The sequence below is a fragment of the Callorhinchus milii genome, unplaced genomic scaffold (genome assembly GCF_018977255.1).
Source record: "Callorhinchus milii isolate IMCB2004 unplaced genomic scaffold, IMCB_Cmil_1.0 Scaffold3, whole genome shotgun sequence".
Classification (NCBI taxonomy): domain Eukaryota; kingdom Metazoa; phylum Chordata; class Chondrichthyes; order Chimaeriformes; family Callorhinchidae; genus Callorhinchus; species Callorhinchus milii.
This window is the reverse complement of record NW_024704744.1, coordinates 70,422,014-70,441,790: the sequence shown is the minus strand read 5'-3', so window position 1 is coordinate 70,441,790 and position 19,777 is coordinate 70,422,014. Positions and strand designations below refer to the sequence as shown.

Sequence of the window (19,777 nt, the reverse complement as noted above, 5' to 3'; positions counted from 1 at the left end):
ATTGATTAAGACATTTTTTAAAAAAATTGGGTCCATAACATTTAATACAACGTATGCAAAGTACGACCCAATACCTCTCTCCGAAAGTCGCTGAAACCCTAACCCATGCCTTTGTCACCTCTCGGCTGGACTATTCTAACACCCTCCTCGCTAGTCTCCCATCCACTACCATCCATAAAATCCAGATCATTCAAAACTCTGCCGCCCGCATTCTCACCCGCACCAAACTCCGTTCCCCAATCACCCCAGTCCTTGCCAGACTGCACTGGCTGCCTGTCCCAGAGAGGATCGACTTCAAGTTCCTCATCTTTGTATTCAAATCCCTCCACTCCTCTGCACCCCCCTACCTCTCTGACGTCCTCAAAACAGAATTGCATTCGTTCCTCCAGATCTGGCCTCCTCCTTGTCCCCCGAGTCCTCCGCTCCACACTTGGCGGCCATGCCTTCAGGCACTATGCCCCGAGGCTCTGGAAATTCCCTGCCTCACTCCCTTCGCCTCGCTCCCTCTCTTCCTATTTTCAGGTCCCTGCTGAAGACCTTTCTCTTCGACCACGCCTTTGGTTACCTTCCTCCTCCTCCCCTGGCCCCGGGATACGTTACTGTGAAGCGTTCTGAGACGCCGTCCAGTGTGGAGGGCGCTATATAAATCCAAGTTGTTGTTGTTATGCGTAAGTCAGATTTTATACAAGTAACACATAACAAATACATCTAATAATATAATAATCCTTGCATTTGATATAGCGCTTTTCACGTCTTCTAGATGTCCCAAAGCGCCTCACAGAATATACTGTAAAGTGAACTGACTGTATATTTGTGGGCAAAACGTAGAGTAAGGAAACTTGCCCAAGGTTTCGCCCTCTGCCTGGAATTGAACTCAGGTCTCTCACTTGCAAAGCGAGTGTTCTAACCAGAGCTACAGGACTCCGTACAATGTACAATCTGTACAATGTACATGTCCTCATGTGCAGAAAACGTGTCAAATACAATGAACGGCATGAACTCTTACAAAGAATTACTAACATTGTGTGGTACTTTGTCAGTGCAACCAGCAGATGCGGTTGTAGTGATCCGAGTTAGGAGACAATTTCCTTTGGGATTTACATTATTTGGGACCAAGTACAAAATTGTTATGACTTAGCCATTTAGATGACTTGTAAAATCTAACTAATGCAAAGAAATCAAAGTAGTGTTTAGTAGGAAAATGAATGGGACTTGGGTGCACATACTTGGGGTATGGTGGATTGTCTGAGGTGCCATCTTTCAGATGAGACGTTAAACCGAAGTCCGATCTGCCTGTTCAGGTGGACATTAAAGATCTACTATTCATGGGAGTTTCTTCCAGGTCCTTAGTCAACAATCCCCCAAATAAAATCGGTCACTTACTCCATTGCTGTTTGTGGGACATTGCTATTACAACTGATTGCTGCATTTCACCCACAAAATACAGTCAATCTACCTTACCGTATAATAATAATCCTTGCATTTGATATAGTGCTTTTCACATCTTCTAGACGTCTCAAAACACTTCACAGAATATACTGTAAAGTGAATTGACTGTATATTTGTGGGTGAAACGTGGCAGCCAATTGCGCACAGCAGTGTCCCACAAACCGTTGTGGATTCAAGTGACCAATTTATTGTTTTTTTTTCTTGAGGGATTATTATCAGGCGTCTGGAATAAGGAAACTTGCCCGAGGTTTAGCCCTGCCAGGAATCGAACTCAGGTCTCTCACTTGCGAGGTGAGCGCTCTCACCACTGAGCTACAGGACTCCACAAAGCGTACGTCCTGTGAAGCATTTTGAGACGTCTCAACAATGTGATAAAGCACTATATCAAATGGAAAGATTATTATTAATATGTACGACGGGTGATTATGATTATACAAGACAATTTATATGAGTTTATCTGTAGTATTAAAGAGTAATGAGACGGTGAAATAGTGGGGAAAAGGGATCAGACTCAGCTTGTAGCACTCTCACCAATGAGTCACAAGGTTTGGGGATTCAGCTAAGAATCCATACCGACAGTGCAGGGGAAGTACTGAATTGTTCGAGGTGCTGTCCTTTGGAGACATTAAACAGAGTTCCTGCTTGCTTATTCTAAGGTGGACATCAACACTACTCGAAAGGAGTTTATTCCAGTGTCCTAGTTTTCAATAATCCTTTGTGGCATTCTTGCTGTGTGGAAATTGGTTGCCTTGCTTGCCAAAAAAAAAATTGTGCACTTGATAAAGTTACTCAGCGCTACAAACTGTGATCAAAAATGAGTTTCATCTTTCTAAAGAGCTGCCATGATCTAATAAAATGGCACAGACTGGTTGACAGGTTGATGATATGCGTTAAAACCCAGGTAGTCATTTCACTCAGGAGTCTTTCACCCCAAAATGCCTAACGGACTGAAATTGAGTGAGGAAAACACACTATAAAATTGTACCAAATTATTCCGGCAGTCTCATCCTACTTAAAATGGTTGCATGTTGCACCTCAAATGAATGAAAGAAACAGCTGCAAGGGAGCAAACACAATATATCACATTATAACCACAAGAAGATAAAAAGACACCACTTCTGAAAGAGAATTGTTTTGTATGCTTGCGTTTGAAGGTATGCTGGCACTGGACTCAAACTTGAAGATGAAACGGAACTATTCAGACTATGTCAGAGGCATTCAGAGGACAAGAAGCCACAATACTTTTCTTTGATAAACATCTGCTTTCAGGAAATCAGTAGCTTCTTTTATTTACCACAATATCATGGGAGCAGTCATAAGGTTTTTATGTATTTTGTACATGGGATAAATGACATTATCCATAGAACGGCTGATGTAAACCACCATTTTACTTTCAATTAGTCCTGATATTACCCAGCAAAAAAATACATTTCATTATAAAAAAGAGAGCGGAGGAGGGGGAGAAGATAAAAGGAAAAATGAATAATGATTTTTTCAATGAGTCCCGTTTATTTTCTTTATTTATTTAAGATAGCCCCCTCCACCATTCAAAAAAGCACCATCAAGCAGAAACCCTTAGAATAACAGCTCTGTAACAACCATGGTGTTGGGATTGAGCCACAGAATAGTACTATCCTGCTGATACTTTATTCTTTGGTGTCAGTAAAGAGTAAAGATGACCAGTTCAATCCAGTGGTGCTAAACAATTTAGCAACAACAATTTACACTTATATAGCACCTTACCCTTTCACACTGGGAGAACATCTCAAAGCCTCATAAAAGCTGAGCAGGAGACAAGATGGTTGGAACCTAAAGATCAGTCACTGAGGTAGGTCTTCAGGTGGGATTTGAAATTAAGAGCGGAAAGGGGAGAGGTGGAGGAGATAGTTCAAGGGTGGGACAAATTAATGAAGGATCATCCGCTGATGGCAAGGATGGCACTGCCAACAATGCAGTGCTCCCCCAGTATTGCACTTTTTGAATCAGAGGCAAGGGTGCCACCAACTGAGCCAGGATGATACAACAATTTACATTTAATTTATATAGCGCCTTTCATGCCAGGAGTATGTCTCAAAGCGTTTCACAGTACTCTACCAATTACATGTACATTCAAAGTGCTGGTATTTAAAGCTGAATGGTGTTGGAACATCAACAGTTTTCTTTCAACTTTTATACATAGAATATAGATTTAAAAAAAAACTCTCAATTCCAAACTCAACAAAACATGGAGCACATCCTGTGCAGGTTACTTATTGATTTATACTAATAGACAAATCCGATTTGCCAATTAAAAAACCACATCAACTTCAGGCAAATAGTTGGTGGAATCTTTTCATCTTCAGAACTAAATAATACAATTCCAGTTCACATATGACCAGAGAATGTATAAGCACTCTGAGACACGGTCCCACATAAAGGGCGCTATATAAATACAAGTTGTTCTTGTATAGACTTGCTACACTTAGTGGACTCAGATCACCTCGTGACTATCCTCCTAGAGGAGGGGAGAAAGAGGGAAACTGGGTTTCTGATATTTTAGCTGGCTCCACAGAGATGTGCTAGCAACAAAATATCAGAATTAAGTCTCTCCTCTGTGGTGATCTTAGTGACCAATGTCTCACACCGCAGGTCCCCAAAACCTTCATACGCCCTTTCATTACATCGAGGCTCGACTATGCAAACTCCTTGCTTGTCAGCCTCCCCAACTCCTCGCTCCATAGGCTGCAGATCATCCAGAACTTGGCTACCCATGTCTTCTCCCGCACCAGGCTCCGTGACCCTATCACCCCATCCTCGATCGACTCCACTGGCTTCCCATCACTCAGAGGATACAATTCAAGATCCTGGTCCTCACCTTTAAAGCCTTCCATGGTTTTGCTCCCCCATACCTCTGCAACCTCCTAACCCCCTACCATCCTGCTCGCTCCCTCTGCTCAGCGAGCTCCGGCCTGCTTCATGTCCCCCGCCTTGCTCGCCCCACTTTTGCGGCGGTGGACCTTCTGCCACTCTGCCCCCACCCTCTGGAACTCCATCCCGCAGTCCTTCCGCCTCACCCCCTCCTTTGCCTCCTTCAAGACCCATCTCAACACCCACCTCTTCGACCGTGCTTTCGATCTCTCTGCTTCTCCCACTGCCCTCCACTTTCCCTGATCCCAACCCCCAGCTCGGGTCCGAAACTCTGTCTGTCCAGTGCCTTGGGATGTGAAAGGCGCTATACAAATGTAATTTTGTTGTTGTTACTGATGTTATTCCTAAATAAGGCATGTCTGCATTACTCCAAGGCACTGTTAATGATGCATCAGGCATCTTGGCTCATTGACAGGACTGGAGTAATAAACCAGCATGGGGAGCAGGGATTATTCTCATTTTGCTCTCATTAACCCTGCAACTCAAAGCCCAAAGGGGTAGGATAGTCCCAGCTGGACAAGCAGCAGAAAGCTTGCCTATGTGTCTCAGTGTGGTGTGGATGTTAAACTATGCTGGTTAAACTAAGGTAGTATTGGCCAAATGCAGATTCCGCTCGTTGCTGACCTGACAAAGCCCATCTCGGAGGACTATGGTGTTCTGAAGGAAGATGAAGGAATTTACTCCCACCAAAAAAATAGGCTTCCTTGCATTTAGTTTAGAGATATTCCATTTCATTCTATTGGAAGCAGAGAAGTTTATCAGGCTGAAACTGAAATCCTCAAGCTCATTAAGGCTTCAGGAACACTGAATTAATTTGAAATGTTAACTATGGAACTATGACTAAATTATTTCTTCCAAAAATGTATTCATACTAATTTTATGTTCTTTTCTGCAAGATATTTTCAGAGACTGTGTCAGAATACTTTGTAACCACCCTAAAATGAGAGCAACACTATGTACACTGCTACTATTGCAGATTTCACTGTAACAGTATTGAAAACTCAAGACCTGAGATTTAAAGGCACACTCACCTTCAAGTCATATAGAAATGATAAGGTACTCTTCTCGTTTGCAGCTCTCTCCACTGCCTCAGCCAGTTGCACTGTTCCTCTGCCACCAGCTGCCCAGTGGTTGCACGAGACAGCATCGTAAGCTCCAGAATGTTTGGCAATTTGACAGACGAGATCAATCTCAGCTTCAGTGTCACTTCTGTGGATAGGAAGAGAAGCTCTTAACAATAAGTGTGTCCTACATCTGAGACTCTTTCAAGATCGGTTATGCTTTGAGAAATATGAAGCACGATCATAAAAACTTTAGCAATTGGAATCAGAAAATGATAAATAGAAAGTGAGCAATGGTCTATTCCACTATTTATACACAACTCAAGAGAAATTCATAGACACATAGAAATCCACATCGACTCTGGCTCCACAACCCTACTCGGCAATCCCCATCCCAACAACTCTCTGGGTGAAACAAAAATCCTACTAAGTTCTCCTTTTGCTGTTCTTGTGGCTGTCTTATAACTATGACCCTAGTCACCAATTCCCCTATCAAAGTTCAATTCCTGTAATATTCTAACATTTCAGGTGACAAATGAGAGACAAAGAGCAAACAATAACTAAGTAGATGGATTTTAAAGTGCACAAATCAATGATAAATTATTTGGAGACTGAAATATGAAACCTGAATATGATAAGGGACTGACCATCCAGAAAAGAAAATAAGTGGTGGGTTACTCACTTAGAATTTTCAGTCAATACAAAGGTTGGCATATATTTTATCAAACACGTATTGAAGGTACTTACAATTGCCAAAGTTAACACAGGCAACAATAATATTAGAGATCACTAATTGACTCTAAATTTAGAATGAACTTTGCATTTCCACACCCACTACCTTCAAAAACAAATGCAAATGGCAGCAAGATTTAAGGATCAGTCTCATTAAGTTTAATGTTAAATTCTTAATTTGTCCACTGTTGATACAATACTGGGGTACTTGTAACTTGTTGTTGCACTGATGAAAAGCTTCATCACTTACGGCTGTAGGCTGCGGTGTTCAACACCCAATGATTTCACGGTCATGTACAAACTTTATAAAGCTGCTGCAAGAAACACTTACTTGAATACATTTATAGCAACTATAACAGGCATTCCAAAGAGATGAGCGATCTGGATCTGTTTCTGCAGATTGCTGCAACCATCAGCCACCAGTTTCAAGTTCTAAAACAATAATTGAATCACATTACATAAACAATCGACAGAAAATTCCTTCAACATAAGGTTTGAATAAACCCCAAGCTTTCTGTCTAAACACATGCCCCAACTGATCACTTTGTGGTATAATCCAGGTTTTGATCCTCAACACTAACGGCAATTTAACAATAATGTGTACATATTTCTGCAGATTTAAAATAAATGATTCCAAAAGCATGTTTTTGTTCATCCACAAAATATACAGCCAATTCACTTTACAGTATATTCTGTGAAGTGCTTTGAGGGGTCTCAATGACATGATAAGGCGCTATATCAAATGCAGGATTATTATTATTATAATTAATTTTTCACATTAGCATGAAGAGTGACAAGCACTGAGCATCAATTTTACTCCAGTAATGTTAAATGAGGCATCTGTGTGTTCATTGGTGTGGTATAACTGTAGCACTGGCCCACAGGTCAACATTAACTTCAACCTAAGGAATTTGGTTCTCTAGCCATTCACCAACAAGTCCAGTGACATTTTGGCAACTAACCTGTCCAACAAATTGAACTAAACTCATTTCATGTGCAATTTCTTGAAGCAATTTCATCTATAAACTGGGATTTTCTTAAAAGATTACAAATGGTTTCAATTGTATAAATGTTTCATCCAGTTAGGTATTTAAGATTTATTAACTGGTCTGAAATTCTAAAATGTCATCACCTAATAAGGAAAAGGAAATAGGCACCATTTAAATCATAGTAAAACGAGTTTACAAAATGTAAACAGAGGATTACAGGATCTCATATTAAACACCTGAACTTGATTTAAAAAACTCAAAAGCATGCACCTGAAAAAATAAGTTAAAACTGAAGAGTCAATAAAATAAGCTGAATCATAGAAATCTACAGCACAAAGAACCATTTGCTCCAGAGTCTACAATAACTCCCAAACCAAGCTGTACCATCAATCCCACTGCCCTGCCCTATCCCCTGAGCTTCTGTCTTTCATATACCCATCTACTTCCCAGAGAAATGTAATAGAGTAGTTATGTAATGAATTTCCTGATTCATCAGCAATTGAATTCCAAACTAAAATACATTTTTAAAATGTCCATTTTCGTTAAATGCAGAATGAATAAATAAAAGAACCAAGTCTATTTATAAAGTGTCAGTGAATATTATGTCCAATGTTACTCACTTCCGTTACAAAATAAAAAAAAGGAAAAAACGGCAAAACTAGATTAAGACTGAAGGTAAAATAATTCAATACAATACATATTTATACAGCACCTATCATGTCAGGATGTCTCAAAGCGCTTTACACTGTTGACTAGTAGGTGGGAGCTGAAGAGGGTGGGAAGAAGAAAGACGACTGAAAGCACAGCCAAAGAGGAAAGTCTTCAGAAGGGCTTTGAAAGTGGGGAGGGAAGGGACAATTTGAAGGGATTCAGGGAGGGAGTTCCAGAAAATGGGGGCAAAATGGCCAAAAACTCTTCCGAAGATGGTGGGGGCATGTAGCAGAATAGAAAAAAGACTAAAGAAGTGAAAATACGATGTCACTGGGGGGCAATGAAAACCTCACAAAGATGGGCAGACAAGATCCAGATATCGTAAACAATAGTGTTTCCAATAATCTTACAGATGCCACAAAAAACAAGGTAGATTTGTTGATCTGCTCTTTTCTCAGTTGTCTTATCATTTGCGTCCCTGTTAGAAAGGATAAAAACGTGGTTGCATTTGAAAAATAAATCCTAAATTGGATTCATTATCAGTAAGATGAAGGGTGGATTTAGTGTTTGGTGTTCTGATACGTGAACCAGTTTTTTAAAGTTAAAGTGGTACAAGAGAATCTTGGAAACTTCGTAGAATGGAAGCCAGTTTGATGCACGTAATCTTAGTAAACCTTTGTCCGGTTATGGTAGAAATGTTTTAATGCAGAGCGTTTCACATGTTTCCTGCTGAGCTCTGTGTAAACAGTAAGGTTGTTGAAGTGCTCGGTGCACATGTAAAATTTTGGCACCTGATACTAAGGAAGGGTAAAATGCAGTAGGAAGGTCATGTGAAAAGGAAAGTTAGTTCCAGAAAGAAAAAAAACAAGACCAAGGTCGGGTACCTTCCTCCCCCTTTTGCTGTTTCAGAAATCATGACGTACCAAGCTAGTACAGCAATACCAGGTGCAACTTCCGAAGTAATTAGAGGCATTGACTCATTCTGAATTCAGAAAGCGTTACAAGACAAAGGTCTGAGGAGCCAAGAGCTGAATTACTCCAACTTTGTAATCAGTCAGAAAGACATCCAGAATCCAGAGAGCAAGGTATAAAATCCTTCGTCAGGAACAGTGTCCATCGGAGCAGAACTTCGCATTGTTGCCTTGTGGCTGATGTCATAAGTATCCAAGGAGATGGGAATACTGCCCATTAGCAGCCACCTCTCCAAGAGATCTCTCATCCTGAAGGCTACATGATACTGACATCCCAGGTCAAGACTTACAATACTGAGCTGGGAGAGACCAAGTGAGCCCCACAGGAACTCCAATATTATCCATTCCAAAGTAACATTCTTAAAGGGCACGACAGGGCAAAAGGAGAAAAACAATTTCCTTTTAGCTGGGCAATTGAGAGACACGGGGGCATAGTCTCAAGTTTGTTAGCAGAAGAATGTGAGAGGTTGGAGGGAATGTCTTCACTCCATCCTGAAGGCAAACTTTCTGCAGCTTACAATCGGTGCTTGTAGTCTTGATTGAAATGTTGGTGGTCTAGAGAATGTTGGGGAGCAATCAGGTCATTAAAATTAGGTTTTAAATAAAGTTTTTTTTAAGTTTTAAAAAAATGTAGGCTCTTCAGGCACTGTCAGAATATGAAATAGTGGATCAACAAGATAGGACATGGCTCCCCGAGTGCAAGCGCCTCTCTCACCCTTGTCCCAAGTATCCGATGCACAGATTAAGACAGTAAGATATTTCACTACTGTAGGGTGAGAGTATCACAACAGAGCACCATCCACCTCAGCAGGTTTGTACATGCACACATTTTCCCACCAGACAACACATTTCCACTGAACAGTGATTAGGAATAGAAATGCAGGCTGAAATCAATCCACTCCCGGTCCACAGAAACGGAGGCCAACCATAACCATCTCATTGTATGCCCGGTTGAGATGAGAACAGATCAAGAAATTTCCTGGTTTGTGTGCTCAAGTGCCAACATGGTGTGTTTAATCATTGTAACCAAATGATGAGTTTAGTAATTGATATCAATATCATTCCATTAATAAAAGAATATAGAATATGCAGAATGTAGAATATCCAGTGACCATAAATTCATTGGTTTATGATGTGGTTCTAATCATTCAGCACATATAAATGTAACTGTGCTCATCAAAATAAGAATGTTAGATGACAGGGAACCTCCTACTGAGAACAGTGGCAGCACCAAGCAGTTATGGAGATTTGACAAAATCCAATTGTAATCAGAGAATCTTCCATTTACCACACAACCCCCATCTTCTCTTTACCAATGTGCTCTTTGCTCAATTTTTCATGTAACACAATGCCTTTGGAATGCACTTTGCTATAACTCGGGACTTCCCACTCCCACTCCCAATTGCTATAAAGGTCCTGCTGGAAGGCAACAATGACAGCAATTTAAAGAGCTTATGCCCTCTCTGTAGGGGCTACATTGAAGCTCAGATGCTGTAAAAAAATCAGAAATATGTTCATACTATAAAGGATTTGGATAATGTTCACAAACAGAACTTCATCTTCATACCAAAAGGCACTTACTTACCTCTTCTGTATATTCCTTCGTTAGAGGCTTGCCTGCAGTAACCTAAAGAAGCGCAAATAGTGCCTGTATTATTAAAACTCAAATACATGTCTAACAAGCAATATAGACAAATTCAAACACATGCAGTGCTTTCTAAAAATGTTTGATTTTAAATAGTTTTGTAAAAACTGTGCATAAAAGCATATTTAATTAATATATTCAAAATTCTGTCCTTTTTTATGAATAAGGTCAGTTTTTTTTATTGGCACAATTTCAACAAAAGGAGGGAAATTCCAAGAAGAACTAATGGGATCTAAAATATATTTGGAAAAGCCCACACCTCACTGACCCTGACTTAACCAGCTCAATGAATACCCCACCTGCTCGAAGTCCAATGTCAATCCTGCTCAATGTCAATCATACTCTCAATGACGGTGAAGCTGGATTGTAATTTGAAGGTAATTCCTGCCAGCAGCTAAGAGATTGGTGTCAGATGCCAAACCAGACTCCAGAGACTAACTAGTTGAATAGCATTGTCATCTGAACAGCTGTTAAATAGCCCCTCTACCTCTAAAATGCTGTAGACATCAGGGAGGCAAAGCGATAAGTTTGAAGTAATTGCCCATGAGATTTGGACAGCTATTTATCTAATACATGAAGCCATCTCTTAAAGAGTTACTTACGTTGGGCCCTCCTCCATGCATCTTCAAGGCGCGTATTGTTGCCACAAGCACAACCACATTGGGGTACAGGCCAGATGCCCTGCATTTAATGTTGAAGAACTTCTCCATCCCAATGTCAGCTCCAAAACCAGCTTCTGTTACTGTAAACCAGGCATCACATGGTTAGGTAACTGGGGAGGGAAGACTTTTTTTTCAATATTAGTAGTTGCAATCACATTAACGATAACAATTTGCATTTGCATATTATCCTTCAACCAGGAGAAAGTCTCGGAGCACTACCCTTCACTCAAAGTGAGCGCGTGGTATACTCAATGCACATTATTTTCAATCTTAAAATACTGCAATAAAGGCTGGTTACTACTTTTTTTTTACAAAAAAGGAAAAAATTAAGCATGTTTCGCTTCCACTAACATGTCAATCCTAATGATTTCCTGCCTTCTGTACTGATGGATTCAACCATATAAAAATATTATCTGGACATTGGCATTGATGTATTGTAAGGATATACTGGAATTAATTTAGTAGTAGTTGATATTTAGCACATGAAACACATCTGCATAGATTCTCCTCATCCCCCCTCCCCCAGCAATGGTATTCCCAATGGTAACTATCTTGAAGGCCAGACCCACTAACCAGCAACTGAAGGCCATGATGTTAGACTGATTAGACTACTTGCAGGGCAAGCACACTGGAGTAAAAACTGGCTTGGCTCAAAGTATATGACTCTCAAATGGCTTGAAAATCCTCTGTACTTCCTTCCCTCACCTTCCTGAGCTCAGTGGACACTCATGATACATCTACATTAAACAGAAACCAACAGTTTAGAAAGCTGCTGCTTCTTGTTGTGCAATTATATACTGGGCTAAATTATTCATCTGAACGTGATGCAGCCTCACCTGTGAAACTATTTCACTTGAACAGATTCTATGCCATGTGCGTATTATTAGTGGAAGTGAAGTGAAACCAAAAGGTGTGACATATCCAATGGCATCCTCTTTAATTAGTAGCAGTCTTGGCAATTCACATGGGCAGAATATGATTTTGCTACAGCACAACCAGCAGAAGCAGCTCACTGGTAGAAATGCCCATGAACAATACACTCAGATACACAAACAACAACTTGTATTTAAATGGTGCCTGTCACACAGGATGGCATCTTGGAGTGCCGAGCAATAGGGAGGAGCAGGCTACCTTAAACATGGTTAGAGAGGTAAGTGTTTAGGTAGACAGTTTGGAGAAGGGCGAGGCAGAGGGGAAGAGAGAGGGAGTTATATAGATAGAGGCACTGTAGCAGCTGGACAAGAGGGCACAGGTTGAGAAGGCTGCAAAAGGCAATTATAGGACAGAGAAAACAGGAAGTACGTCTTTACACAGAAGATGATCTGGGTTATTAGGAAGCGTCAGAGCTCAAGCCACTGGATTAAATCAAAAAACAGATGTAATGGGAAGATAGTTGTGTCCTAATTGTGGAAGCCTAAGATCATTCTTTGTTTAAATCTTGTGAGGTCCTATCGCCCTGTTCAGGTGGATATTAAAGATCCCACGGCACTGTTCAAAAGCAGAAGGGAGTTTTTCCCAACGGTCCCCAGATAAAATTGTTAATTCACTGTGCACATATTGGCTGCCATGTCTGCCTACAAACAGACAATCACTATACTTTGCAGTAAATCCTTATGAAGCATTTTAAGATGTTTTGACGATGTGGTTAATTGGATCAAAATCACAACATAAATCAGGCAAACCATACACTATCTTTTGAAATTTAATTTTACAGAGCAAGTTGATTCAACTAAAATAACTTAACAGTAGCACTGGCATATTATAAATGATATTCTTTGTTACTCCAGAACATTAGAAAAGTAATTCATCACCAATTCTTTACAAGAAAATGCCAGTTGTTTCAATACTATAGAGTATTTGGTGCAATACTTATTCACCCTACTCTAAGATGGAGAGGATCTCAGTAGTAAAGCTACAGTTACACCAATTCTAACTATAACTTGACCTTTGTTGATTTTTTTCAAACAAAAAATATTCACAATTAAATAATAGCTGAGTTTGGTATAGCACCGTTCACGTCAGGAATGTGTCTCAAAGTGCTTCACACAACTCATTGCAAAGTGTAGAGACTGTGCATTTATGTAGGCAAAGAGACAGAGATACAGTTCTGTTCCTCTTTCAGTACTTTTCTCAACATCACAGTGCATAGTAAGCCACATGAGATTTGGCATTTTAGGATTCAGAAACAATTACTCAACAGTGTGGATAATAGGATTATTGAAATGAAACAGATCAGTCTCAACAGATTTTACCAAGCAAGAATGTTTCAAAGGGGGATGGATTTTTTGCATGTATTTTGTTTTGTTTGAGGAAATCAACAGAATTGTGGAAAAATGATTGTACAAAGCATGGCAGGATGTAGGGTGAAGATATTCCTTTACAACAGAGCAGAACAATGAAAGATATCTAATTTGTTCAACTTCAAAGGAAGTGGGTGCAGAGTATGTCAAGTGACCTTCAGTATTTTTATGTAAACAAATTTGACCTGCAATAGCTGCTGCTCTCTGAATCGGTTAGGGTCGGGAGAGGGGGAGGAATAAAACTACATGCATTTCTATACTCAATTGCCCTAGAACATGATTTGTTTTCATTCATTCATTCTGCTCAAATTAAGATAATAATAATCTTTGCATTCTCTTTCACATCATGAAGACTTCTCAAAGCACTGCATACAATTTAGTATAAGGTGTCTTAACTGCTTATTTTGGGGGCAGAAGCTGCAACCAATTTGGCCCACTGTGTCCGACAAACAACCATGAAACGAATGGTGATTTTAGCTGGGGGATTGTTGGCCAGGTCACCAGAAGAAACTCCCATGTCTCTTTGAATGGTATCTTGGGTTTCTTAAAGTCCACCTGAACAGGCAGTTGGGACATCAGTACCATAAATTCAGTTCTGTTAGCTAATGTTTTTTAAAATGGTTACTCGTCACGGTTTATAGGTCTCCTTACTTCTGAATAGAATTCCAACGTTACAATACAACACATATTTGTGCAGTACATTTTACATTGGTCGGATGTCTAAAAGCACTTAACATTCCACAAACACTTCCTTTCAGGGGGAAAGGTAATATTTCAGGCTATGTCTTTCCAGGACAGTGAAACCTGGTAATAATTTAGGTGATCAGATGCGGTTTTGGACTGATCTATCTGAACGTCATGTCTCCCTCAATAAATTTGTAGAGCTGAAATAAGGGAAGAACTGAACTGCACAGAAGCTGATTGCCCCTTCTATTACCTCTCTCAAATGACTCTACTTTGAGCACAATGGTGAATCCTGGTAGCCTATTGGGACTGTATACATGAGTGGGAAGAAAAGTCACTGTAAAGTCAGATCCTGGTTTCACTCAATGGTTCACCTACAAAACACACAGCCACTACACTTTACAGTAAAAACTGAAGTGGTTTGAGTCGTAGTCACAATATGAATCGAGATTCATCAACTGCAAGGATTTATTGAAACTGACATTTTTTATTCTGTACTACTAATAATGTCCATATCTACAATACCTTCCAGCTGGGTCTCTGTGTAGCAATAGGGAGTAGAAATCCTGGCACCGAGGCCAACTGCAAGGTCCCAAATGAGATCAGCAAACACAAAACAGATTGGAGATTCCAACCTATAACCTTCCAAATAGTGGCTTTACCCAAGAGGTCATAAAACTCCAATCAGCATTTTAACAGGGCAAGATTGCTGGTCAGCACTTCCACGTTCATTGCGCATGTGCACAGAAGCAAACAGCCAGCTTCCAGTGCTAAAATGGTTGACTTCTGGGTTGTCAGGTTGCTGATGACTTCCCTTCTTTATGTTGAGCAGGATGTAATGTCAGTGATGACCTGATGACCCAGAAGTCAGCAATGGTATAGGGTGAAAGATGATGGGTAGCTTTCTGCACACATTGTGGAATTATTGGTAAGTGTCAGGGTCCACACCCCAATCATGTTACAAGTGCATTATAATAAAACACATTATAATGTGGTTCTATTGTATTAATTATCTTGCTAACCCAGTTGTGATCAGTCATATTTCTAACTGTTGAGAACAATAAACCACTGAAGAAATTCAGAGATTTACAACCCAACATGTTGCAATGGGATCAGGCAGCAAACTTATCCCAGGCTGTCACTGTTTTTACGCTGAACATCAGAGGCATTTGTAAAATGAAATGTAGGGCTGGGAATAATGCCAAGTGTGCCGATGCTTTACAATGGCCGTCACAAAAAGCTGCTTTCCATCAACACGCTGCCGATATGAAATAAATCAATTGTCCACCATGGAAAAGTACTCACGCCACACACAAAAAACTCCTCACTGAATGTCGACTCACACTTTAACCCATAAACCTGCTGATGAAATAATAATCAATGTAACAGGCCTCTGGGGTCACACCAAAGGTTACAGCCTGCAATGCCAATAGTGTACCAGACGTGAAATGAATGACTTGCTTTGACCCTAAAATTTCCATTCTAAACTGGACTATGCATGTTAATTCAATATTACCCAAACAGGGCTAATTGTCTTATTCATTACCACAGGTGAGCCAACTCGACTGGCAATACAGGGATCCATCAGGTAGGAGGGAAAGAAAGAGGATAAAGAACAAAATAAAATGAACTTGTATCAGTAAAATCTAATGCAATTTGCTTTGCAGTGAGGCAATTCTTCAATAAATAATATGGAACATTCCAGGTGCAATGGTGGAAGGTGATGTAGGTGGGACAGGTGGAAAGTGATGTAGATGTGGATCCTTCAGACCCAATTTAATTTTAATTAAAACAAACGAGAGGAATTCAAATTAGAAAGTTCAACAGACAGCCTGACCAATGGGAACAATCCCTTATAAATCCTAATTCAGAATTGTGTTAACACGAGCATCCTTTTGTTCTAGGACATCTTGCCAATGACATCACCCGGAGGGTGTCGTAATGGCACGGTTACTTCCAGCAGTCAGCGAGGGAGTTGATTTAACACAGAAGCAATGCGGAATCATCCATGTGTTTATGTCTACGTCTACAATTGTTAATTAAACACCCAGAGTTGGGCACAACTAATGTCATCTGGGCTCACTGTTTAAACATGAAAAATTAAAACAATTTATATAAATGGACAAATTGAAGCTACATTTTAAATGTCATTCCGAATGTGAAACGCCAGTTCATATGAATCCCATCACCCTCACTGAAATAAATGGGTATTGACTGGGAAACAGTTGCTTAACATGATAAAGCCTCAATTTTCCCACTTGTGCTAAATCCCAAGAGTTTACCAAGGATATCAGTAATTTATAACAAAACAAGACATTGCATCTCTGAGGACTGAGAGAAACAAGAGTACACATCTGTTGGAAAGAGATGTCTTGCATTCAATGCCAACATGCATTTGCTTTGTTCTGAAGGCAATCGGGTGTCCCAACAACCACCAGAATATCAATGTTATATTATTTCATTGATACATTACACTGCATTTTTGTACTGCTTTAAACAGCTGATTAGCAGCAATGAAGTCAGCACTTCAAATCGACATCATAGGGCTAGCAGCAGGGAAGGAAACCGTCCTGTAATGGACACTACTAAAATGGTGGATCATTCAATTGTTCAGGTAGCTAGTTAACAGGAACATTGCTTCTGGTTCTCAACATTTCAGGTCCAAAGTATAGTAAGTCTCTGTCAAAACTCTGAAATACTATCTACCGTGAAAGGTACTATATTAATGCAAGTTACTGTTATTTACAAATTACAGGATAAAACTTCTCAAACTCAAAGAGTTTAGTGCACTTCAGTGTTGGGATTCTTCACTATGAAGCGAGGTCTTTTCTCTATCACTTTTGCTGAAATGTTAAACACAGCTTATAAATCATGAAGTATACAGGAAAACCTAGATGGCTGGTAGCAATATCATAACTGATGACATAACAGGAAACACTGAATATATAGTTACTGGTCACCAACTGCCTTATTATTGGACTTCTCATAATGCAAAATCACAATTTCTACTAGTAGATAAGGCAACAAAGATTGTAATTAGCTTTATTAGGTATGATAATCCTTGTGCTGGATATGATATATTATGTCTTCGAAATGTCTCAAAGCTCTTCACAGGATTTACTGTAAAGTGTAGTGATTATTAGGTGAACAGATATGGTATATTCAAAATACATTAATTGTTATTTAATCTAAAGGACAGCAGGGTTGGTTCAGTTTTTTACCCCGTATATTATAGTACAAAATCACTAGTTTGGTTTGCATGAAGAAGGTCCTTCGGCCCATCTATTCTCATCCTTCCAGCTTCCATGGAGCTGAGTTTTCTTGCCGATTATCAGGAGATCTTAGAACAGTCAACATTTTACTTACCTACAAATCCCTGCTCGCCAACTAGCTTCAGTGCCATCTTGTCAGCCAAGACTGAGGAGTTACCATGTGCAATATTAGCAAAGGGACCCGCATGAACAAATACCGGCGTTCCCTGGATTTAAAAGAAATACGTGTTAAATATTACAAACATTAAATCATACAGGAGACAACGGGGTCCAAGCAAAAATGTTTCACAAAGGGATTTGCTAATAGTGACTCAGAGTCACTAAAGGGGACTCCCACCTGACACTATGTCACGGTTGACATGGCCTAGGAATCGTGCTGCGGAGCAGGAATCCCAGGAGTTGGCTGAAATGTACTGCTGGGTACCAGCAGCATTCCCAGTTAGCAAACAACAAAAACAAATTACATTTGTATAGCGCCTTTCAATCGGCAAGCCCAGTCTCAAACCTGTGTTTTTCCCAACCTAAGTAATTATTTCAGACCTAACAATTTTTAAATGTACAACAACAACAAAATTACATTTGTATAATGCCTTTCATGTCGGGAGGACGTCCCAAGGTGCTGGACAGACAGAGTTATGGACCCGAGCTGAGGGTTGGGTGGGGGGAGGGTGGAGGGCTGGGGGGAAAGCAGGGAGATCGAAAGCACGGTCAAAGGAGGGTCTTGAAGTGGATCTTGAAGGTGGCGAGACGGAGGGACTGCGGGATGGAGTTCCAGAGGGTAGGTGCAGAGTGGCAGAAGGCCCGCCCACCAATGGTGGGGCGAGCAAGGCGGGGGCTGTGAAGCAGGCCGGTGCCCAATGAGCAGAGGGAGCGAACAGGGTGGTAGGGGATTAGGAGGTTGGAGAAGTAGGGGGGAGCAAGACCATGGAGGGCTTTGAAGTTGAGGACCAGGATCTTGAACTGTATCCTCTGTGTGATTGGAAGCCAATGGAGTTGGGCAAGGATGGGGGTGATGGGGTCGCGGAGCCTAGTGCGTGAGAGGACACAAGCTGTAGAGTTCTGGATGATCTGCAGCCTGTGGAGGGAGGAGTTGGGGAGGCCGACAAGCAGTGAGTTTGCATAGTCGAGCCTCGATGTAATGAAAGCGTGTATGAGGGTTTTAGCGGCCTGCGGTGTGAGACAGTATCGGAGCCGAGCGACGTTGCAGAGGTGGGGGAAGGCAGAGCGAGTCATGGCACAGATGTGGGGTAGAAAGGATAGTTGAGGGTCAAACAAGACCCCAAGGTTCTGGACTGGCTTAGCAAAGTGGAGTGTGCAACCATGGATGGTGATGCTGTCAGCGCCTGAGATGAGGAGACGCCGACGGGAGCCAATCAGGAGGGCCTCGGTCTTGTTGACATTCAGCTGTAGAAAGTTAGCTCACATCCAGGACTTGATGTCTGACAGACAATCTGTCAGCACAGCAGTGGTCCTGGAGTCAAGGGTGGAGGCAGAGAGATAGATTGGGTGTCATCCGCATACATGTGGAATTTGACCCCACGTCTGCGGATAATGTCACCAAGAGGGAGCATATATATAGATGTTGAAGAGGAGGGGACAAAGGACAGAGCCCTGAGGAACACCGCACGAGACGGTCCGGGGCTAGAGGAGAAACCGTTTGAGGAGGTGAAGTGCAGGCGGTGTTGAGAGGTATGGTATGAACCAATCAAGGACAGCGCTGTGGAGGTTGAGGTGAGAGGAGAGGCGGTGGATGAGGATAGAGTGGTCAACTGTGTCGAAAGCAGCAGAGAAGTCAAGGAGAATGAGGAGGCAGAGGGAGCCCTGGTCGCAGATGGACAGAATGTCATTTGTCACTTTGACCAGGGCGGTTTCTGTGCTGTGGGTGACAAGGAAGCCCAATTGGAGGGGTTCGAGAAGGGAATGGCGGGTGAGGAAGGACCAAAGCTGAGAAGCAACAACTCGTTCCAGGAGAGGAAGGGGAGGTTGGAGATGGGGTGGCAGTTAGGGAGTAGAGAAGGGTCCAAGGAGGGTTTTTTTTAAGGATAGGAGTAATGACAGCGATTTTTAAAGGGGTGGGAACAGTACCAGAGGACAGGGAGAGGTTAACGATGTCAGTAAGTAGTACTTGTCCTTGACGGGTGCAGTAATTTCTAGCTCTAATATGGAATGACGTCACTTCAAGAACATCCTCCCCAAATCATCACACACCTAAGCAGTTTCCCAAAATACACGACTTCAATTTTAGTAATCTCCAATTTCACCCCAGAGTGACTACCTATGTATCCTCTCAAGAAGGGTAGTCACAATTGATGGATTTGAGTTCTTGCTTAACAGATAACTGGTATTAGAAACTCCTCATAAGCACGTCAGCGAGTGACAGTTGCACATAGTGAACAAGTGCAATGCCACAGTCCTCCAACCACATCAAGCACACACATATTATATTGCAACTCA

The 19,777-nt window shown here is 41.2% G+C and overlaps 1 protein-coding gene across 1 annotated transcript in view; it reads right to left on the bottom strand.

Moving 5' to 3' along the window:
* The window catches only part of mthfd1l (methylenetetrahydrofolate dehydrogenase (NADP+ dependent) 1 like), a 127,817-nt gene that overhangs the window by 50,502 nt on the left and 57,538 nt on the right, over positions 1 to 19,777 (bottom strand). The window contains exons 19-23 of the mRNA XM_007894417.2: positions 17,418 to 17,529; positions 11,008 to 11,147; positions 10,346 to 10,387; positions 6,481 to 6,581; positions 5,388 to 5,565 (exon numbers count right to left, since the gene is read on the bottom strand). Coding sequence (XP_007892608.1) covers positions 5,388 to 5,565; positions 6,481 to 6,581; positions 10,346 to 10,387; positions 11,008 to 11,147; positions 17,418 to 17,529 — 573 coding nt within the window. The remainder of the gene's footprint in view (positions 1 to 5,387; positions 5,566 to 6,480; positions 6,582 to 10,345; positions 10,388 to 11,007; positions 11,148 to 17,417; positions 17,530 to 19,777) is intronic.